Source organism: Crinia signifera, chromosome 4 (genome assembly GCF_055691185.1).
Source record: "Crinia signifera chromosome 4, ASM5569118v1, whole genome shotgun sequence".
NCBI lineage: Eukaryota > Metazoa > Chordata > Amphibia > Anura > Myobatrachidae > Crinia > Crinia signifera.
Window position 1 is genome coordinate 186,900,233 of NC_139220.1, and position 24,991 is coordinate 186,925,223.

The 24,991-nt window shown below is 42.0% G+C and overlaps 1 protein-coding gene across 1 annotated transcript; it reads right to left on the reverse strand.

The window, feature by feature from the left end:
• Window positions 1–2,212: 2,212 nt before the first annotated feature.
• On the reverse strand, window positions 2,213–24,531 carry ADM2 (adrenomedullin 2). The gene is made up of 2 exons (XM_083179709.1): window positions 24,427–24,531; window positions 2,213–2,848 (listed from the first exon to the last, which is right to left on the reverse strand). Exons 1-2 carry the CDS (start codon window positions 24,525–24,527, stop codon window positions 2,575–2,577), a joined length of 375 nt encoding a protein of 124 aa, XP_083035835.1. The 5' UTR covers window positions 24,528–24,531; the 3' UTR covers window positions 2,213–2,574.
• Window positions 24,532–24,991: the final 460 nt, after the last annotated feature.

A 24,991-nucleotide genomic window follows, 5' to 3' on the forward strand; every position in this document is an offset into this window, starting at 1 on the left:
AAGAGTGGAGAACAAAGGAAGGAGCTTGTTTATACAGATCTAGATATCCACAATATGGACACCATGGAATGAGAGATTAGTTAATTAGTGTTTTGTACAAATGTGTTTAAATGAGCCAGTACATGCATCAGTTTATATGTAAGTCTATGCTATGGATCAATGTATCTTTATGGAGGCATCAATGTGTGGGTGGGGAGACAAAAATGTGTATCTTCTAATGTGAGGAACCAAAGGGATCAGAATCTTCAGAAAAAAAAAATTAGGAACTCATTCAAAGCATTGCTGTACACAATTTGATTTATTTCTATAAAACTCCATTTATAACTCATACGAGAAAATGTTAAGAAATATGGTAGACATTGGGTTATCCGATTAGCTTCTCTGATTTTTGGCCAATAAAAAAAAGACTATTATCACAATTTTTGCCCAAATGGTCTTTATTAGGCTCTTTTTGTAGCCAGTTTTTTGTTCCATCTGAAATATGACCCATTTTTGTGTGACAACATATGGGGGTTCAAGATAAGTTCCTGTACCCATTCTTTATTGAGAATCTGAGGACTCTTTTCAGGGATATTGCTTTGCGTGCATGAGGCACTAAAAGCATAAACCCCGGAAAGTGCCTGTGCCAGCTATTGTGTATAATTGGATAGCCCACAGGAGACTTCATTAGACATGTTAATTTACCGCAGCTAATTGGATATAATCCTTACTTTATACATAACCATCCTAAAATTATCAGTGTTTTAGGATAAACATTGAAATGAATAAAGGGTTGTTTCTAAATCAGAAGAATGCAGTACAAAATCACATATTGGCCCTTATTCAGATCTGATTGCAGTACAATTTGTTTGGAAAATGGGCAAAACCATGTGCACTGCAGGTGGGGCAGATGTAACATGTGCAGAGAGAGTTAGATTTGTGTGAGTTATTTGGTTTCTATGCAGGGTAAATACTGGCTGTATTATTTTTACACTGCAATTTAGATTTCAGTTTCAACACACCCTACCCAAATTTAACTCTCTCTGCACGTTACATCTGCCCCACTTGCAGTGCACATGGCTTTGCCCATTTTCCAAACAAATTTGTACTGCAATCAGATCTGAATAAAGGCCATTGTGTTAACGCATTCTCAAACTGCCCAATTAAAGGCAGAAATGTGCAGCTCTCTCTGAAGTCTGGGATACCCTTTCCTCCCGGACATTCTGGTAACTAGGTGAATATGATTTATACCCATTTCAGTTCCTGAAAACAGAATGAGGACATACACCTATTCGGGGGAAAATAGGGAGTCTTGAGCAAAACTAAGGACCTCATTCAGATCCATTTCTTACCCCCAGTGCGTTCACAGGGGTGTGCATCTGCGCATGTGCAGACGCATTATTGTGCATGAGCAGATGCAGGGTGCGTGTGGCCGTGGTGAAGAGGGTGTTCACTGGGGCATGCACCCATGATTGCGGGCAGGGGCGTGGGGCGGAGGGCAGGGTGATACCCCCATAGGAATACCCAGTATTTTTTGGACGTTCCCATGAGAACGTTGGGCGTTCCCATGGAAATAGCCCGGTGACATCAACGGATGTCAGCGGCCCGCCCATTTCCTGATGAGCGTGCATGTAGATCTAAGTGACCTGAGTTTCACTTAGACATGCGTGCACCTTTGACATCATTCGATGGGTTCCCCCTAGCCTATGAATGGATGTTTATGTTAAACATCCATTCGCAGGCAGTGTGGGTGAACCCGTGGTGTGAGGGGGGGCGGACGGTGTCTGGGGGACTCGCAAGGCTGCAAATTCAACCAGAATAACCCCCTAAATGTACACTTTTGTATACTTTGAGATAAATAAATGACTCATGCTAGTTGTTACCACTGCCTACTGAACATTTGCATTTTGTAAATAAACCTCCATGACTAATGTCCACATACTGTAGGTAACATGACAACCCTGTAATTAAAAAAAACGAACTTGAACTTTCACCCATGGTGCGCAAGGAAGATAAATAGGCAAATTTTAACAATATTAAATACACTGCGGTTGCACATTTTTTCTGGTTCATAAGTTACCAATAAATAAACATATATAAAAATAAATACAATTGGTTGGTTTTGTGTGACAATGTTAGTGCAATAATTAGCTGTATAACAGGTTTACATGATGAATGCGGATGTAACCTATTAGATCTGTAGTAGTCCTTACTATCCTAGGAATCCATTATGACACACAGTATGACTAACATGTCTAGCTGCTTTCCAGTACACCATTAGTCAACATATGGAGCCTCATACCAGCAGTACACAATGCCACTATCCCGCCTCAGGTCTATGTTGTAGATATGCGTTTACCTGCTCAAAATAGTTTCTAAGCATTGTTTCACAGCAGAATAGTCACTACTGTATGTGTTTTGCTTAGATCACAATATAAATAATCCAGACACACTATAAATCTGAAGCAGTCTATTTACTAAGCAGTATATATGACATTATTGGGCTAAACTCCGTGGCTAATTGAATATGCCCTATTTGGTAATCTGAAATTCAATGAATGTTGATAGGTCTTCTGTTAACTTGGTCCATGAAACTCAGCCAAAGCCATGGGGATCGCTCAACTGGATTGGAGCGTTGTCCTTGCCCGGTTGTCCCACCAGCTGCCACAATCGATGGTTCAAGTTCTGCACCTGACATGTTCCTAATGAGCAGCCAACACGCATTAACCGAGGTGCATGCATGCGTCGGGCACGTCTTCGTTTCCTCTGCAGGGTTCGAATAATCTTCATATCAGTCATTGGTAGAGATAACAACGCTTGTCTTATTTGGGGCACCTCCTTTATGTGCTTTTCCCTGTCTGTGGGTTCTCTGAAAGAGACAGAAAAATAGTATTAATATACACCCATCACCATACATTTAATTTTTGTGAAGTCACTCCATCTGACTGCCAGCATCTGGCTGACAAGCCCCACCAATCAGAGTAATCAGCCTTCCACCTAGAGATGGCCTAACAGGATTGCCATGATAACCATGTCTGCATTTCATGTAATGTAAGATAATATTCATCTTCTCTAAGATACTTCTCTGGATTAGCGGTCATTAGTATTGCACGGTTAAAGAAAAGAGAAAAGCGGACACATGGGCAGTAGAGCAAGAGATGAAATGACCTGGTGAGTATATTGCTACTGTAGCATTTGGGTTCAATTCTATTAAAACAGCAGGGGCCCCATTTATCAATAATACCTAATCGCTTTAGCTCTTACTAAAGTGGTTATGTTTTCCTTTCAGTACTCAAACAGTTGTCAACTAAGTTTACTGCAGTTTTCCCCTGTACCGCTCTTGCCACATAATGCCAAGAGCAGTATGGACCCTATTGCCAGCAATGGGGAGCTAGCTCTGCCTTTCTGGCTGCAGCAAAGCCTTCTTGGCATTGCCAGGTCCCCGATGATCGAAGGAATCATGCGCAAGCCAGACATGACATTGCACATGCACATGGCTCAGCAGCCAGTCATTGGCAGCTTTAGGCTGCCACTGGAAAAGAGGAGGACACCACCGTGTGGGGGGAGGGGGGGGGGAGATAGATCACTGGTGTTATTTTTTTTTTTATTGATTAAGTGGGCCCCGTTTCTCCAGAATCAATCCAAAAATTATATATCAGGCACGTAAATCAATCTTTTAGAAAAAAATGGAGATGGATGTCCATCCCTATTCCCACCATACACTCTACATTAACTGTTTTCCTGTTCATGTATAACAATAACAATTGCAGTCAATGGGCTGAAATATTAGAGAGCTGATCTACAGGGGTGGAAACATCATCTATATTGATTATTTGACTGGGTTTCCACAATGCAACTGAAATGTGTTGTGCAATCTCAGGCAGGTCCTGTGTCTGACAATGGATACATCATATGTTTAGATTAAATTTTAGCCATACACATCATGGATACTTTAGCTCGTTACTTTCAGTTGATATGAATAAATGCAGTATCAGATTTCCAGAAACACAGAGGCAATCACAAGGTAGCAGACTAGATTTCTAAGCTTTTGCTTTGAGTGGGCTTAGCTAGTCTACAATAAGGATGGACTTTAGCAGCTTGACCCTAGGGTTACCCAAAGCCCTATGTTTAATAAATAAGAAAATAATGGGGTTGGTCTGGTCTGCATTTGAACAACGAAGTGTATTGCAAAATAAATAAATGCAGCACTTTTCTCATATATGGATTGTGGAAAGTATTGTTTCGATTCCTTATGTTTCATAAGAATTATATCTGAAGTGACCTAATAGATATTTTAGACATGTTTACATGGTAAAATTAACTGGACCACTAAAATGGATTGTATTATCTTCCATTAAAACACGTGTCCCTGAGTAAATAATCAAGGAAAGGTTACATGGGTGCAAGGATCTGAATTATTTCTGTTTACTTAAGCAAAATAACCCATTGTTCATTTACGGTGATTTACAGGAAATCTTGTGGATTAACTTTAGACTTCAGACCATTACAAAATATTATGTAATAATTACCTTAAGTATGCTACAATCAGGAAAACATGGCTTATATAAACACAACAAAAGTAAATTAGCATGGTGTGTGGTGTGGCCTGTTAATATTGTCCAGCATTTGTTATATTCATATCAGTCACTAGGACACTTAGGAAGGTGTGCAAAACAGTTTATTATATGCACTGCTGACTGGGAGCATTTCCGTTTGTATCTATAAGAGAACATTAGGGCATTGGTTATTCATGCATGACTATGGGTCCAATGTTCAACTCTGATATAAGGCTGTCAGCAGAAAAGAGCTGGTCATCCATACAAATGTAATGCCAGAGATGCTGATAAATTATCCTAGACCATGGGTCTTCAAACTGTGGCCCTCCAGATGTTGTGAAACTACAAATCCCAGCATGCCTTGCCACAGTTTTGCTATAAGGGAGTGTTAAAACTGTGGCAAGGCATGCTGGGATTTCTAGTTTCACAACATCTGGAGGGCCACAGTTTGAAGACCCATGTCCTAGACTAAGGGGAACAATCTTTAACAATTGTTTTTTTTGTTTTTCTTTAAATAATGTGAAAAGGGGTGTTTTCACAACCTTTTTGCATGCGCAGCACATACAGTACTTGGGGTATTTTTCCTGAAATATACTCTGGTTTGGCTATGGAGTGGCATCACAGAGACAGATCTTTCTTGCAATCAACGATACATCCATGCAATGCAATCAATTATCCCATTGTGGATTGGGACGATATTATAACAGTACATCTGCATTGAGCAGATGGTGATAAATCGTCCCTAAATCATTACAAATCGTCCCTAACATATTACTGTATGTCATATACAGCTGCTTCTTCAATGCCATGTGTGTACAATGCAAATATTAATATCACTCTCTTTCTGGTTTGGGTGTTCTGGTGCTTGCAAGTGGTTGCAGAATCCTAAATTCCAGCAGGACTTATCAAACAGTATCTGACTTATTGTGACTTGAGACAGAAAACTGCTGGAACTCACTGTTCCAGCATTTTGCCTATCTCTTTACTATTTTGCCTTTTTTGTAAGTGCTCCAGTTTGGCAGGATTCCTTGTAAATATGGAATCAACCTGAAGCAGTGGTAGATTTCCCTCTAGGCACATGCCTAGGTGCAGAGCAATAACTAGAAATATTGATGCCCTGCACAAGAAAGAGATTTGGTACTCCTGCCCACCAACCCATTCCATATTCAAAATAGGGATAGTGCATAAAAAATATAGCGGCATGGAAAGGGGCAACCAATTCACATTACACAGCAGAGTAGAATACCTTATACACGCTAAGCCACAGAGAACAGCCCCTTATACACCTTATGCCACAGTAGGGACCCTTACACACATTATGCTACAGGAGAGGCTCATGTACAAATTATGCATGGTAGAGCCCTTAAACACATTACAACACATTGCACAGCTTATACATGTTACACCACAGGAGCCACTTATGCACACACGTATATCTTTTTTTCAAATAATTAAAAGTATTGGGGAAAAAAACATTAAATCAATAATGTACCAAATACAGCGATTAGAGTAAAAACGTAAGTTTTAAGCGTACAGTAATTGGTACTTGTTTCCTAGCACGGCCACACCGATTTACATCGGGGTGGTCGTGTCGGAAAAAATCGGGTCGATCGCATCGCATGCGATTTGGTCGCATGCGATGCGACCGACCGATTTTGGACCCGATTTTTTTTTTTAATGAAATGTAAATCGGGTCCCTGGGACCCGATTTTACATTGCATTCAATGTAAAATATTCCCAACCCCCCCAAATTTAACGGCGTACAACCCACCCCACGATAGACGCCAACCCGAAGCGTGGCGAGCGCAGCGAGCCCGCGAGGGGCGGCGGTGTGCGTCCTCCGACCTTTTCATTCCCCTACTATCCACGTCGGCGTGGAGTTGAGAATAGAATAGTGTGGCGAGCGCAGCGAGCCACCGAGCCCGAAGCGTGGCGAGCGGACGCGTATACCTGTGAAGTTATACGCGTCCCCACGCGGGGCTCGCTGCGCTCGCCACGCTTCGGGTTCGGTGGCTCGCTGCGCTCGCCACACTATTCTATTCTCAACTCCACGCCGACGTGGATAGTAGGGGAATGAAGAGGTCGGAGGACGCGCACCGCCGCCCCTCGCGGGCTCGCTGCGCTCGCCACGCTTCGGGGTGGCGTCTATCGTGGGGTGACGACGGGGACATCTATAATGGGAAATGGGTCATATTGGCCCATTTCACATTTTTTCACTATTTCAATGTTAAAAAATATTTTAACATTGAAGCCTATGGAAAAATCGGGGGCATCGCGTCGGGACCATTGTTAATGGTCCCGACCGACGCGATGCCCCCGATATTTTACCTTTCCCGTCACGATTTCAATGTTAAAATATTTTTTAACATTGAAGTCTATGGGGAAATCGGGGGCATCGCGTCGGGACCATTGTTAATGGTCCCGACCGACGCGATGCCCCCGATATTTTACCTTTCCCGACACGATTTCAATGTTAAAATATTTTTTAACATTGAAGTCTATGGGGAAATCGGGGGCATCGCGTCGGTCGCGTCGGGACCATTGTTAACGGTCCCGACCGACGCGATGCCCCCGATATTTTGTCCTAGCCGGCCAAATGGACCTGATTTCAAAGGAAATCGGGTCCATCGTATGGATCGTGTACCTTAACTTAAAAAGGTACACGATCCATACGATTGTGGCCGTGCTAGGAAACAAGTACCCAGTAATTTACATAACACAGTTTTCAAACACAGCCTGTAAAATTTGAGGTAGAAGCTAATTGGCTAGTACTTTATATTTCATACTTTTATCTCTCTCTGGGATTTGATATATAATATAACCCTAAATCCTGCTAATTCATCTGAGTAAGGACTGAGGGGCAGATTTATTAAGCTCGGTGAAGTGATAAAGTGCCTGTTTTGGTACTTGTTTTCTAGCACGGTGCCCGTCGTGGGTGATGGCATACCTTAAGTTAAGGTAACTTAAGGTATGCGATGGACGCGACCGACGCGATATTTGGCTATTTTTAGCCTTTGTTGCCGAAAGAGAAAATCGCGTTGATAGCGTCCATCGCATGCCATTATAATGGCATGCGATGCGACCGACGCGATTTTACATAGGGAACAATGTTAAATGGGCCAATGGGCCCGATTTTTGATTGTATAGGCACCCTAATGGGTAATGTGTATGTTAAATGCCCCCCATTGTTAACGGCAACCCACGATTAACGCCGAAGTGTGGCGAGCGTAGCGAAGGGCGGCAGTACGCGTCCTTCGACCTTTTCATACCCCCACTATCCACGTCGGCGTGGAGTTGAATTTATATAGTGTGGCGAGCGCAGCGAGCCACCGACCCCGAAGCGTGGCGAGCGCAGCGAGCCCCACAAGGGGACGTGTAATACCTGTGAAGTAGTGCGCTCGCCACACTATATAAATTCAACTCCGCGCCGATGTGGATAGTGGGGGTATGAAAAGGACGGAGGACGCATACCGCCGCCCCTCGCGGGCTCGCTGCGCTCGCCACGCTTCGTGTTGGCGTTTATCGTGGGGTAGCGTTAACAATGGGGGGCATTTCACCCATGAGGGTGGGTATACAATGAAAATTGGGGTCTGGGGGTCATTTTACATTGGGGCCAATTTAAAATCGGGTCTCAGGGACCATTTTACATTGGTTTCAATGTAAAAAATTGTGTCGATCGCATCACATGCGATTTGGTTGCATGCGATGCGATCAACGCGTTTTTTGGGGTCCCGATGGATGCAATTAAAATCGCAGTGCTAGGAAACAGTACCTCTGTTTTTTATCACCGGCCAATCAGCTCCTAACTGTGCAGGTACAGGCTTGGTTTGAAAAATGACAGGTAGAAGCTGATTGGACAGTGATAAAAACCAGGCACTTTATCACTTCACAGAGCTTAATAAATTTACCCCGAGACACAATTGGGGATGATCTTTAGTTAATCACTACATGCATGAGGTGAACATAGACAAGAGGTTGACAAACAAAACTTTGACATGGCATGGAATCCGACCGGAAACGGTAAAGGTTGCCGAGCTTAGAGAGGGAGCTGGACACTAATTGGAGGTCCCCAAGCTCAGGGGTCGACGTTGACACAAAAAAAGGTAAAAAAACTCACATAAACCTTTCTATGTGTTGACCATTTCCATGTTGACATTTTTCTCGTGTCGAGCATTAGTCTATGACAACCTCATGCATGTTGACCTTTTGTTGTTGACCTAAAGATTGTTGACTTTTATACCATAACCAAGATGAGCTAGTGATGTGCTCCAGTTTGCTCTATCGGAAGCTGTGCCTATGTATTGCATCTTGTTGTTGTCTTTTGTTTATTGCGATTAGTAGCTTTGACATTTATAAGAATGAATGATTTGTTTTTATTAACAGAACATCAGAGTCTGTATAAACGGACTAGGAAGGTTTCTCCATCATTTCAGTAACAGGTAGTGCTCTTACTGTATGTCAAGACAAATGTGTTTGATCAGCAGAGGACAGTGTGTGTATGTGTACTTAGATCAACACACAAATGTGTGTGTGAACAGAGACTTTACAGTGCAGAAAAGGACAAGACAGACAGGTAGTGTAACAGAGACAGACATCGTATTTGTCTCATTTCCTCACCATCTGAGACCTGTTACAGTCTTCAGGACACGAGAGAGAGACAGAGAGAGTGCAACTATACACGTTCACACTCTTACAGCCAAATCTTCCACCGCCGGGATTTGTTCCAATTCATACTTTCATACCTTGCACACACATACAGGCTTGTAACTTTAGAAAGCTTCTGCTCCCTGTCCTGGAGGTACAAGCAGCTATGCATAATGAACAAGAAGAAAAGTCATCAATAGTAAAAAAAAAAAAAAAAAAGGACTACAATTTCCAGTATTGGCGCACAGTTACACTGACCTGGAATGTTAATTAAGCCAAGATTTTTTAGGTTCAGACGATTTTAATTTCATGTCTCACTACCAAAATTCTCTTCAATCTTAAAACATAGGTACAAATGACTGATTGATAAAAAAAAGCTTTAGGGGGTATCAATCAAAGTATTGAGGGGTCTATTCCATAGTTGCCTACCGCCCTGCATTCTTAAATAGTAGCAATATTGCTGACTCCCTAAATAGTCTAGCAGTCTCCCTGATTTCATGTAACCCTTATGCAGCTGTTTTTGGAGAAAAAAAAAAGAACCCAAGTTTTTAAAAAGTAGGCAAGTATGCTTAAATTTGGAATTTATTGCATAGGCATCACATTTATTATTATGTATATTGTGGTGAGTTAGAAGAAAATAAGGTACTTACATGTTAGTTGGGCGCCCACTATAGTTAATACGCTCATACCCCCACTATACATGTCGGCATGGAGTTGATTTTATATAGTGACCGAAGCGTTGCGCCGCGAGGGGGCGTGGAAAACTAAGCAAATAGCTTAGTGGGCGCCCAACTAACATATAAGTACCGAAAATAACCATCACAGTAAATAATTGCAAACAAACAAATCCCATTTTGCAGACAGAAACATTACTATCAATACATGCTATATTTCCCAAAATATTTACTTAATAATGTAACATAGAAATATCCTCCAACAAGCATTTAGGTAAATATACACCTATATGAAGCTAGACACGCCCTTTGGGTGGAGCATGACACACCTCTGCAACAGGATACCTTGTAAAATTTACTACCAACTGTAATCTCCCTGAAACTAGTTTTCAAAAGTAGGCAAAAGTAGGCAAGTATGGCCCATTCATCATGACATCATGACATAATAATCAATCGTGATAATTATGTTTTGAATTCACTGTGAGTTTCAAAGAACCTTTTGGAGACATCGTGTGGATTTGGATTTCTGCTAAACTGCACATGTAACATTTGTCAGCAAGTTGCTAGTGTTATATATATATATCAGTGTGACATTATTGTGATAAAATGAGCCCGACACTTAATTTCTACACAAACTGATGAAAATGAACCGTCTGAGTGCCAAAGTTGCTGTGAGCGATCCTCAAAATATCCGCTAAAATGCCAGTGTCACTCACGACTGTTCTTTTATATAAAGAAATAGAAATATAGCCAAGTCACTTACTTGAATTTTAAGTAAATATTGCACCCAAAAAAAGAACAGTCGCTTTAATCAGCGCTGGCAATTTTTGCGGATATTTTGAGGATCGCCCACAGCAACGTTGGCAATCAAAGGGTTAATAAAAAAAGGTGGTTTCTCTGCAATTTTCACACCTATTTTGAAAAATTCCCATGGCACTCAAAGGGTTAAGTGATGCAGAATAGACCCATTAGAGAGAGAGAAAGTGGAGAGAGATAAAACACCAATGAATCAGCTCTAGTTATTTTTCAAACACAACCTGTGAAATGAATTAGAAGTTTATTGGTTAGTTCTTTATCTCTCTTTACTTTATCTTTCTCCACGCGTTGATCAAAACTAGAGATGAGCGGTTTCGGATCCGAGAGATCCGATCCACCCTGAAGTTACCTAATCCGAGGCCGGATCCGAGGAGTTCGCCGGGTCCCGCCATCTTTCCGAGTCCAAAACATCATCATCCTGCGTCGGATTCTCATGAGACCTGATCGCTATATAAGACCGGGCTCTGGCGCCATCTTCATTTGGCAAGTGAATGTCAGACAGCACGTATGTGTCCGTGCTGTCTGCAGAGGGGGGTGGGTAACACACATGGGGGCTGCAAGGGTGGTGACAAACTAAAGGGGGAACTAAACAGGCTGAAGGGGCTGCTGGAGGGGGGACAAACTAAAGGGGGAACTACTGAGCGGCCAGGGTCCAATTATTAAGAGGGATCTACTGAGCGGCCAGGTACAACTACTAAGGGGAACTACTGTGGAAGAAACTAAAGGGGAACTTCTAAGGGTACTATTCTGTGGCACTACTAGGGGGGCTGCTATATGGGACTACTTTGGGGGACAAGGGGCTCTCTGAAAAAAAAAGATTTTTATATTTACTGCAGGGCTGCCCAGTGTCCCGTATCAGTCCAGCTGTGCTGCCCAATGTCCTGTATCAGTCATGGGGTGCCTGCATGTGTCCCGTATCAGTCCATGGGTGCCCCATGTGTGCCGTATAATTCTATGGGTGCCCCTATGTGTCCCATATCAGACCAGGGGTGCCCGCATGTTTCCCATATCAGTCCAGGGGTGCCCACCTGTTTCCCGTATCAGTCCAGGGGTGCCCGCATATGTCCCATATCAGTCCAGGGGTGCCCCCATGTGTGCCATATAATTCCATGGGTGCCCCCATGTGTCCTGTATCAGTCCTGGGGTGCCCACATGTGTGCCGTATAATTCCAGGGGTGCCCCCATGTGTCCCTTATCAGACTAGGGGAGCTGCACTTTTTTATAATGAAAATAAAAATAAGGTGTTTTTTTTACGTAATTTTTGCTGCAAGGCCTGTTAAATGTGCTGTAGTCCAGGGGTGAGCCAAGAGTGCCGTATAATTCATGGGGTGTTGCTAAGTCTACTGCATAATTCCATGTGTTTAATTATTTTTTTTATTTTTACTCCAGGAATATGTCTGCAGTATAATTCCATGCCTCCCGCCATGTGTGTTGTATCAGTCCAGGGGTGCTGCCATCTGTACCGTATAATTCCATGTGTGCTGTATCAGGTCAGGGATGCCCGCATGTGTGACGCATAATTCCTGGGGTCAGCCAAGTGTGTCATATAATTCATGGGTTGCTGCCAAGTCTTTTGTTTAATTCATGGGGTGCTGCTAAGTGTGCTGTGTCAGTCCAGGGGTGATACTAAGTGTGTCGTATCAGTCCAGGTGTGCCTGCATGTGTGCCGTGTAATTCCATGGGTGCCCCCATGTGTCCTGTATCAGTCCAAGGGTGCCCGCATGTGTGCCGTATAATTTCAGTGGTGAGCCAAGTCAGCCGTATAATTCATGGGGTGCTGCCAAGTGTGCTGTATTTGTCCAGGGGTGATGCTAAGTGTTCCGTATCAGTCCAGGGGTGATGTTGAGTGTGCCGTATCAGTTGAAGGGTTAGCCAAGTGTGCTGTATAATTCATGGGGTGCTGCTAAGTCTGCCATATCAATCCAGAGGTGCTGCCATTTTTTTATTAAAAGAATAAAAAAGTTTTATTTTTTTTTACTGCAGGAAAGTCACCATGTGTGCCGTATAATTCCATGTGTGCTGTATCAGTCTAGGGGTTCCGCCATCTGTGCCGTATGTGTTTCGCCATGTGTGCTATATCAGGTCAGGGGTGCCATCATCTGTGCCGTATAATTCCTGGGGTAAGCCAACTCTGCAGTATAATTCATGGTCTGCTGCCAAGTGTATTAGTCCAGGGTGATGCTAAGTGTGCCATATCAGTCCAGTGTTTGTGCCGCCCACTTGTGTCGCTTATCATAGTCATCCAACTACCTTGGTGCAACCTTTTGGCTTAAAACAATATTGTGAGGTAAAACAAAAGCTTTTTGATAAACAGAATATGGGCGCTGCCCTTTTTTGAACACACGGTAAGTTTTCTATATATGAAACGTATAGTAAAACAAAAAGTGGCAATACTCCCCTCTGGTTTTGGACTTCTGTGATTGGGTGTCCCCATGAAAATGCTGGGCGTTCCCATGGGAATGCGGGCAGGACGAAGTCTGCCAGGGGCAGTGGGCTGATGTCACATGACGTCAGCCGACTGCCCGTTCTTCATCCCGGGGCCCACAAATATGTCAGTGTCCACTGACATATTTGCGAAGGCAGGACAAATCATTGTAGTCTGTACTAATCATGAAGCAATATTATTTGATGGTTTACTGCTAAAACAGCCTTTAATTGAGGTTCAGTTCTTTAAAGAATAGTGGGGCAGATGTATTAAGCCTTAAAAAGAGATCACCCCAGCGAAAAAACAGGGCAATGTTAAGTGACACTGTTTAGAATGACACGCCTACTGTAGCGATCTATATCTCTTCTTGGGTACTCGAAACAGGAGCGGAGTTGGCCAGAGTGAACATATATAATACTATTAACATAAATGTATGTATGTAATGATCTACCTCTATATGTAATATTGTATTCTTTTTTTTTTTATGTAGTAATGGCATCGGTTTTTATTGTCTTCTTTTGTATGTTTAATGTGTAAATGTAAGCTTAAAAAAAAAAGAGAAATTGAAATAAAGAGTAATGAATTTAAAAAAAGCCTTAAAAAGAGATAAACGCGGGGGTGACAAAGAGTGATAAACATAAAGCTGGTCCACTCCTAACTGCCATTTTTCAAAAAGCCTATGTTTGGCAGATTCATTTTTATGTTCAGAAAAAGTGCCTCCACAGGGGGAGGGGGTGGTAGGTGGCGCTGTGACGTGGGTTGTGACACTAGCAGCTGCTGGTATGTCGGGTTAGTTAGGCCCGAACTGGATAGAAAGAACAACTGGGATGTAGCAGCGCTGTAAGTTGATAGATGTTAATAGAATTTAAGAAATAAATTTATGAAAAATAAAAAATAAAAATAAATAAAGGATTGGACTGATTGTACAATTTAAAAAAAACAATATGACATTTATTAATAAAGTGACCAAGTGCTGGTATGATGAAATTGGGGGGAAGAAGATAAAATCAAATTGCAGAACTGTCCATTCCTATTGTGCCGAAGACAACATTTTGTGCAAATGCATAAATAATGGATGGGGGTTACCGTCCACCTGTAGACACCCTGGGGTGTAGCTTGTGCTCCCTGGGACTCGAGGCCCAAGTTGTTGATAGGGCCGAGTCACCGTCCAGAGTGGGGGAGACTCACGGAAATGGCACTCCCAAAGATGGTACTGGGGTCCTTTTTGGTGTTGAGTGTCCACGGTAAGGTAAATTCAACGGGGTCCACGGCTGGTCTGGAACAGTTCAAGGATAAATGGAAAACTTCTGACACTTGGTCACTTTATTAATAAATGTCATATTGTTTTTTAAATTGTACAATCAGTCCAATCCTTTATTTATTTTTATTTTTTATTTTTCATACATTTATTTCTTAAATTCTATTAACATCTATCAACTTACAGCGCTGCTACATCCCAGTTGTTCATTTTTATGTTCCAAATAGATAACCTAAATGTTGAAATAGACCTACTTATACAGTTCACATAGTGATTAGATGTATATAAGACAAAGGTTATCAAGTTCAACCATCAGTAGTATCTGCAATTGCTCATTTAGTTTATGATAAGTAATAACAAAGTGTTTGTGGTATGCGGATACTGAACCATCTAAATATATGATAACAGCTTATTTTAGATGCAAATGCAGTAACACAATTTTAACTCTACATTGAGTACAATATAGTACCTGCATTTCCGAAAATAGCCAGCAATGTACAGTATAATAGTCTATGGTCAGCAAATTGGTTATCATGAGGGTCCGTTATTCCATGGTGCAATGCCTTCATGGTGACACAACCATTGACCTAGTGGCAGGTCCGATACTAAGATCTTTATCACTCCGGGCACCCTCTATCTCCGTGGGTATCACATCCAGCACTCGGGGAATGTGATTCCCCCCCCCCTCCTCTAGTTGCATTCCTGCTGGTGATCATGTAGAAAGATTTGAAATTCACTGTTTAGTTGCAAAGTATGATATCCCCCAGGGCTGCCACCAGGTTGGGGGGGGGGGGGGGGGTGACTGAAAGGACTGTAGGCCCGGGCCAGGACAGTCATGGAGCCTAGGTGGTAGCAGTGTGAATTGACGCTGGTCACTTCAGCTGGTTGCTGCTGGCATTCAGACAGCAAGCATGGAGACTGACAGTAGTGGCAGACACTTAAGACTGACTGGCTGCAGGTCCGCAATCTCTGACTGACTTAAGGCCAGAGCTGAATTTGAAATGCTGTCAGCACTGTTATTTTCCAGGCATGCTGCCTGTGTGCCAGTTATAACCTGCTCCAGGGCACATTCTAGTGGAATGGCCACCACCCCAAATGCTCAGACACTGCCTGGCTGCCCCTCAGCTGTGCAACCTAACAACCGAAGTCTGCCCACTTAGCAGGGACGTGCAGTCAGTGGAGGCAGGTGAGGCAGTGCCCCACCTGTCATTAATGAGCAACATAATAAAATGATACATGGAAAATACTTATGACACATAGGGGGAAATTTATTAAAGGAAATTTGAAAAAAATAGGTGTATTTGTATTTAGAAATACACTTATTTTTTACATTTACTATCCCGAAAATACTGCAATTTGTATTCGTATTGATGTGCTATCAATACGAATTCGAATTGCCGTATTTTCAGGATAGTAAATGTCAAAAATAAGTGTATTTCTAAATACAAATACACCTATTTTTTACAAATTTCCTTTAGTAAATTTCCCCCATAATGTGTCATAAGTACAGTTTATGCTGTATATTATTATAATCATTTCACCCCATTTTCTTTTTTTAAAAATGGTTTAGGAGGCACCAAATGCGGTGCCTCCCGCTGGCAATGTAAAAGTACAGAAATAGGGGGCGGGAAGTGAGCGGGGCCAAGCACCTGGCTGTCAAAGCCCATTGAAAAAAGGTGTATAAGCGGCACCTCGAGCAGCGCCTCAGTGACAGGGACATGCTTTCTGCCTACATGAAAGTACGCCCCTGTCACTGAGGCAGATGTGATTGGGCAATCACATCTGCCTCAGTGAGAGGGGCGTCGTGCTTTCATGTAGGCAGAAATTGCATGTCTCTGTCACCGGGGCACTTCTAATGACATTTCTACAGGCGGGCGGTGGCACTGGCTCTTAAAACTGTGCCTACTGTCCTTCCTACCCTCAGCTTCCGTTACAGCTCCGCAGCGCTTCTTACTGTATGTCCATAAGCAGGGAGACCACGGAAGCCTGCTGGGAGCAGCTATGATGTACTGCTCCGTGCTCCCGGCTTCATTGTCTGCGTGTCCGCGCGCCGTGTGACTGCAGTGCACTCAGCTGACTCTGCCTCCTACACTAGAGGAACAGAGCTCAACGTGCTGGTGCCTGCAATTTAAGACCAAAGGTATTTAGGTGCTAGGTGGTGCGTGGGTGGGTACAAGGTATATTAGGTAAATACAGTAATAAATAAGGGGAGTATGGTGGTCCGGTGGATGGGGGGGGGGGGGGAGTGTTTGTATATACAGTATATAACGTGTGTATTGGGGAATGATAGGTATATGATATAGTATTCCAAGAGTGTGGGGGTAATAGGTATACTAGTATATTAGGAGTGTGTGTGCGGTGTGATACTGTAAGTATTTAGGATGCAACGTGTGTGTGGGGATAGTAATTAATGTATATATAAGGTGTGGGGGAGGTGGGGTGATAGGGAAAAACTATAAAGGGGTGTGTGTGGTGATAGACAATTAAGTATGGTGTTATAGGCATAAAGCAAATAAGGGGTGTGGGTGTTTAAAGGTTGTGTGTGTGTGTGTGTATTGCAATATTGGTAAATGTGACAGCAGCGCTGATGAGCTCTGTCGGGAGCGCTTGGTATGTGTTGCTACTGCGCTGAAGCAACCTGGACCCAGCACTACCCACAGAGCTCATCGGCGCTGGTTCCAACAAGCCGGTGCCTCACTAACCACTAACTTCACCGCACGTCACTGCCACTGAGTCTACTGTCGCCTACCTTCCTCATTAGCGCGCTGCCCCTCGGTTGTGCACAGCGTGACATCAAAGGACACACTGCTTAACCTAAGAGTGGGGGGATAATATGCACTGCATTGACACCATTAATTTAATCCTGGGATCCTGTGATTCATGGGATTGATCATTTTTCAATCCCGGGGATTGGCATCCCTAGTGGCAATATGGCATATTATGTGCTAGTTGTTCAGGTCAGGTTGATCAGGAGGAGGGAGGAGGGAGCGTTACTGCTGTTTTATGGAGGTGGAAACAACCTAATACTTTTCCAAACAGGTCCTTTATGTTCCAGGATCCACACACTCCGAAACACACAAACCGAACTGGCACCGAAGGCATGTGCCCTGCTCACTTACCTGGCCTGGTTATGCCACTGGTTATGTGATAAGGGCAGCCTTGTATGGAGATCAAGTACCAGCCAACAATGTCCTGATATTTTTCAAACACAGAGCTAAATGTATAAAGCAGTGATAAGAGTGGTGAGGTGTGCCAGTGGAGAAAAAACCCATGGCAACCAATCAGCTGCTACCTATAATTTCATATAATGCGCTTAATAAATGTTACTTCCAAGCAGAATGGCTGCCATAGCACACTTCTCTTCTCACTGCTCCATACATCTACCCCCACAGTCTGTACTATGGCAGTTAGGGGGACTAGCCTGCTATAATTGGGTAAGTTGGGAGGTATGCATCTGTGTGGTGTCACTGTCAATAGGTGAATTTGGTTGTTTAAATCTATTGTTATATTCTCTCTGGGTCAGAAGCAGCACCCAATACTCACACACTTAATAAAGACAGGATATTCTATTCCTCCTAGCTATTTTTATTAATTATTATTAACTGTATTCAATGTATCCCATTGTTTCCTTCTAGGTTTTATGTCTAGTGTGTATAGATCTTCATTAATTGACTCCCAAAACATCTACATTATCAGCAAATAAGGATTTTGTCTCACATGGGCCATTGTTTGGATGTGCCAAGCAGGGCAATTTCCTCCAGCCCAAAGCATTTTTATGCACATATTTGCCAACATAAAAAAATATTACAAAGCACAGATGGTGCATGTGAAAGAGACAGTAACAATTTCCAATGAAACTACTTTTAATATAAATGTGGCTTCAGTGAGCAGTATTTCAGGAGAAGGGGCCTTATTCAGATGTAGTTGTTGATGTGATTGCTGTTGAAATCTTTTGCTATTTGCAATTGTAAATATATGGCTTTATTTAGCATCAAGCAGATAATTAGACAATTTTTGCACTTTTGCACATGTGCATGCAAAACTTAGGCGGAAAGGATCAAAGTGTGATCTCCTCGTGGAAGGATGCAACTGCAGTTTGCGTGTCTGCGACGCGTCATCGGGGGCAGCAATGATGTCACATTCAGCCGATGCAAGCATGAAAATGGCGGCCCTATGCCTGCCTTCGCAACTGGGGCTACCTTAGAGATGCGATGGAATTAGTATGCTGGGTGGCCTTGCTCTGTGCTGGGCCACCACCAGCGTGCGAGAGACAGCCGTTGCAGTTTAGCAAAATTGCAACTGATACTGAATTAGGCCCTATGTCCAGAAGTTAACCTGTGCATAGGGACACTCACTGCTGCATCCTCGCATCTCTGTCTACCTGCCACTCAGTTTGTGACTAAATCTGCATTACAAACGATATTGCAATTCACCCACTGTGCATGTGTGGCTCAAACGCATGAGCAGTAAGAAAATATTGACCAACTTGCATACTTCAGCCTCTCTGCGACTACATCTGAATTAGGACAGGACTTGAAGCAATGGCTTATTTTTTTCCTGCCCAAGCATCCCATAGCTGGACACTTAAGCATTTACCATTAACACTGACATAATGTGAATATTAACAGTCAGCATGTCCACCTGTCATCTAATACTTAAGATAACATTGGCTGTCAACATTCTGTCTATATACCATCTGCAGATTTTGTCTCCCCTTCATATGCAGCATACAACACCCTTGTGTGTATGCTCAGTTAAGCCCCTGATGTGACTTATCTTTTATGACAATAATGTACAGTCTACACTTATGCAGTAGCCGGTTCAGTTTGTGGGGGTGAATGAGGTTGGTTTGCAAATGCAAACTCCTTCTTTAATGGACAAAACAATGTGAATTGCAGGTGGGGCTGATGTAACATGTGCAGAGTTACATTTGGGTAAGTTATTTTGTTTCTGTGCAGAGTAAATACTGGCTGCGTTATATTTAATGCACTATAGAATTCAGTTTGAACAAAGGGGGGGTTTTTTTGTTTTTTTTTGTGTCAAAAAATCTGATGATTTTTTTTTCAGTGAAGGGGCATGCTATTTTTATTCATGTGCTTGCAGCACATGAATATATTTGTCTTTTCATTTTTATTTTTTGAAACAATTTTTTTTACACATTCCCCAGCAGGGGGCCGGGAGCCGCTTATTAATATTCATTTATTCACTTCACTCTGGTCCAGGCTTGTTACGTGCAGGACCAGAGGAGTGGCACACTACCCCTGCCCTGGCTCCCTGCCCATCCCGGGGGGCAGCCTCTGCTGCCTGTGCCCCGGGAGCCCTCCCCCACAAATTCTGGGGCAGGCAGGGAGTCTTACATTTCCCTGCCTGCCTCCGTCCCCCGGCTCCCTGCTGCATTGAATAGGGTGACAGGGAGGGCTGGCAGTGAATGCTGCAGCCCTCCTGAACCCTGCAAATGTGCAGCGAATCCTAAACAGGATTAGCTGCACATGGAGAAATATATCATTGAATACTCCCCTGTGATGGACAAAACCATGTGCACTGCAGGTGGAGCAGATGTAACTTGTGCAGAGAGAATTAGATTTGGGTGGGGTTTTACTTCAAAGTGCAATCTATATTGCAGTGTAAAAATAAAGCAGCCAGTATTTACAGAAACAAAATAACTCACCCAAATCTAATTCTCTCTGCACATGTTACATCTGCCCCCCTGCAGTGCACATGGTTTTGTTAATCTAAGAAGGATTTTGTCAGAAAGAGTGAACTAGAATTAGGCCCATAGACACTGAACTGGACTGTTCCAATCACAAATACTTGCAGATGAAGCAGCAGTGATTAGATGCTCTGGACCAGTATATTAGTGAGGAGCAAGAGCAATCAAACATCCAGGAGCATTACCAACACTTCCTTCTGGAGCAAGCATGTCCAAACTGTGGCCCTCCAGCTGTTGAGAAACTACAAGTCCCAGCATGCCTTGCCATCGTTTTAGCATTCCCTAATAACAAAACTATGGCAAGGCATGATGGGACTTGCAGTTTCACCACAGCTGGAGGGCCACAGTTTGGACATGCCTGTTCTAGATGATTCTTTCTCTTCGTGAAATGAGCCTAGATCAACAAACTATTAAAGCCGTTTATATGCAGTTGCTCAGGTTAGATAAATAGCAGGTTAGCCATTACAAGCATGATATGGGTCATTTTATGTATTTTTCCTTTGTATTAGTGCAAATATTGGGGAAAGACAAATACTGCTGGGGATTGTAATCTATAGATTGCTTTGACTTGGTGCAAAATTCACCATAGGACATATTTTACTGCCATTAAACAGAAGAAAGTGAGATATCTTGCAAATTCCAACAAGTTCATTCCTCACTGCCATAAACAGAATTCCTGGACTTTAGTAACCCAGTTCTTCCGGGTCTTTAATTACTGGGGCAGCCCCGGAATGCAATAAGATATGGAAATATGGAAATAAATGTTTGCACTTCATTATCTGTGCAAGTAAACATGGTAAGGAGGATGTAGATAAATGCAGGAAAGCAGTGATGCTGTATATGGCACAAGTACCAGCAGTTTGCCCTGACATACAGAGCCCAAATGCACCAGCAGTTTATGCGTAGAAAAGCAATATAGCAAAAAACCCATGTGTTTGAGGATTTGTAAGAGGAAGGCCATTTTTAATTTTTGTTACTACAAATGTTCTTAAGGGATATTTTTCATTCCTATTAATAGTAGCCAGCTCATCAATACTACTACCAATATAATATTTTGGCTGCAACTTTTGAGTATGATAATATTCTGATCCAGTCAGTCAGCCCCTAACTGCCATGTGTTTAAAAAATGACAGCTAGTTTCTGATTGACTGGAGCATCATTGATCATGTGCAATACTGTGTTTTAAATAGGGGCACAATTATTATTGAGTTTTAGCTAAGTATATAAAGTAGCTTTTATGGAATTCAGGTTACGTGTTTTTTGTTGTTGTTTCCAATATGTAGATATGTCTTATTATCCAGTTTTCATGATATGTTAAGTAGCAGTTGGGAACTAGCAGTGGGGACCTAATCTATACAACATCTGATATTATTGTATTATGATACAATTTAGTGTATATAAAATGTATAGTAGGTTTAGTGTCCTGGACGGTACACCTGCCTAATCGTAATGCTGGTGTCCTAGGGTGAGCTTAGGGAGGACAGGAACCACCCATGGAGCAGGGGGGCACAACCTTGGGGAATCTAATTAGCCGCATGGACTTGCAAGGCTGTGAATTTTGCAGCCTTGCGAGTCAATCAGAATAAGGCCCTAGGTGTGTGAGTTTGGGTGCCATTGCCAGCATTTACATGCAGCTGCAATGGCAACTTGCACCATTCGCACCCACCAACTTAAGGCCAGATGCACTAAGCTTCAAAAGTGATAAAAGGGAGGGTAATAAGCAACCAACCAATCAGCTCCTGCCTGACATTTTTCAAACACAGTCTGTGACGTAGCAGGTAAGAGCTGATTGGCTGGCTGTTTATCATGCTCCATTTGATCACTTTTGAAGCTTAGTGCATCTGGCCCTTAGACTGTGAACTTTCTTGGGAAATTTGTACCTTCTTCTTCATGTCTTTGTACTGTGTGTTATTTGCCGGTGTCATGATACACTCATGTACAACCCTGCATAAAATGTATGTGTTTTATAAATAAAAGCTAAGAATTATAATAGAATTGTATTTTTATTTTGTCAAGTGCCACAATTTAGTCAGGCCAGTCTCAATTTATGACCTACTTTATTTCCTTTCTTTTCTGATCATCAAGACGTTGTCATGCTGTAGAAAAGTTAGCAGGCACCTCCCTGTATAATGTATAGCAGTGGTAATGGGTGTCACATACACCTGCCCCTGGTGACACGGCCATGACCCTTGCCCAGAATCAGACAGTGAAAATTAAGTATGTGTCTGACATCTGTATATAGTTTTATTTGGATAATATTACCTGGTCAGGTAATCTATGAAAGCCGTCATGTGTACTTCTGCATGCTTGGGTACTTGTTTTAAAACATTCCCAGGGAACATGTGCAAAAATATAGCATAAGCTATTTAATGTGCAAAATAATCTAGGTTTATAAACAACTACATACATACTGTACTTCCCAATGTTTAGACATGTCAGAGAAATTGAGAAAAAAATTAGCCCGCCCCCAGCCTGACTGGAATTACCCACTAATGGACAAAACTATTTTTTAGATCTACGAATTAGGACAGTGCCACCAATATTATGAGAGGAAGGTATGTTTTAAAATATATTTATTTTCAATGCCAGGTCATTGATGCTTATTTTCACCTTTCTCTGACTATTAGCACTACACACTTCAACGAGAGGCACATGACGCAATCCCGGCTTTATAAGGAAGGTTCTCTAATGGAATTATTCTGAACAATACAATGTTTAAGTAAATCTCAAATGCTGGCAAGCACTACATAAAGGGCCTGATTCAACCTGTTCACTAGGCTGCGAATACTCATAAATAATATAAGATTATTCTGAGAGCTCAGCTAATCTGGTCTGCCATTGAGTAAAGCCTTCCATTTTAGATTCCACAAATACAGTAGATACAGTAGAAGAGAAATCCTTGTGTGACACTGATACACTCAATCAGTACGTCAGTCTATAATATTTAAGCACATGCTTTGTATCCCATTCAACAAGTTCATGAATGGAATTTACACCCTCCCTCTTTTCCCATCTGTTATCATATTACAGTATGTGTAGGAAAATGTGAGGTGATGATGCTCTGTTAGTATGTCACGTGTTCTGCAGTAAGAACATTGGATTCATTTAAAAGAGAAGATTTAACATTGCAAAGACATTGCATCAGATTCTGACGACGAACAGCTTTGACGAGACAGCAAAGGAGGAGAGCTATGTGGCATATAATGCACGTATCAATGTTACGTGCTGGGCTGGTCTTAGGGGGGAGTGCAAATAAAGAACACACAGGCATTTTGTAGCTAAAAAAAGTAAAGGAAATAAAATCTTTTTAAGAACCTTTCATAGTAGATTCCAAAAAACGTAAGTAAACCTCTGCACTCTATATTAGTACATTTTCCTATAAGAAATGTATACTGTGGAAAAAACGTTTGCAGTATATTAGATATTCCTGGATATTTATTTTGGAAACTACAGTATTTGACAAGTACATTCAGAGATACAGCTCTGCTATTGAAACAGTTCTCATAACATGCGAAATGTAGGAACCTTACATCTCACGTGTTCCGTTGGCATGATTTCAAGTTAACAGTCAATTTATGGACATAAGAAAACAAAAACATATTTCAAATAAAACTCCCGGCTGATCCTCCTAACATGCCAGTCACACATAAGCTCTATGTACATGCGACAACAAAACTCACACTGCAGTAAAGACGCCCTAAACCAGAGGCAAAATATAGCAGCCACAGGGAACATAATTCCCTATGGCAATTTCCTCTACACGCTTACAGTAAACTAAAATACTCCAACTCTATGAGTCAACCTGGTTCTCTTTAGAGTTTACGGAAGTTTAGCACACACTTGCTCTTATTGATTTTTACTCACTTTTTGATACTATTTATGGAGGTAGTTATCAAAGCATGGAAAGAGATAAAAAGTGGAGAGAGATATAAAGCACTATCCAGTCAGCTACGGACTCTCATGTTACAGGCTATATTGGAACAATGACAGTTAGGAGCTGACCGGTTAGTGCTTTATTTCTCTCCCCTTTATCTCTGTCCATGCTTTCATAAACACCCCTCTTAGATTTAATGTTATAAAAGTGTCAGTAGAAAAAAAAAATTATAATAAAGTTATTTAAGTGGAGCGGTACTGGCTCCTGAACATTGCCAAATCCTGCCTTGGAGGCTTTTTTTTTTACCAGCTGTCATTAAGATATACTTTCATGTTACTGCATATACATACATACATTCATTAATCCTACAGCTAAAGGATATCACGTGGCTCTGTGTAAAGGTGTCACTGAAGAACAAGCTTTCGGAAAGAAAGGAGGATGTGTTGTTACATACGTGATTTGGTGAAATAAAACATACATTTGTCCTTACCTGGAAGTTGGCAGCAGTGATAGAGGGGGAGAAGGCAAAGCCAAAAAGCCTGTCAGCTGCTGCACACACAAGAGGCTGACACAGCTCAGGAACACGGTCATCCATGACCTCATGGCAGAAGCTGCTGCCTGTGGCATACAACACAGTCAGAAGTCAGACAAGTATAAAACACTGCAAGATATAAAACTAAACAAATAACGGTGCAAGATATAAAACTAAACAAATAACGGTGCAAGATATATATATATATATATATATATATATATATATATATATATACACACTATACTATAGATATATATATATATATATATATACTATACTAAAACTAAATAAAATTAGGGGGGAAAAGATTAACATTAACTGTCATTATTATCCAGTTAAAAATATTTATTTCACCTATTATTACTCCTTTCCCCTTATGTATTATGTACTATACTGGTAAGGGTCACAAAATAATGCTTACATCTCTGAAATTTTTGTTTTCAAACCAATTTCTAAGCAGAATATACAAATTCAGACAGTCAGCAGGGATGCCAGGAAATGCTCCCACTGCATCTACTAA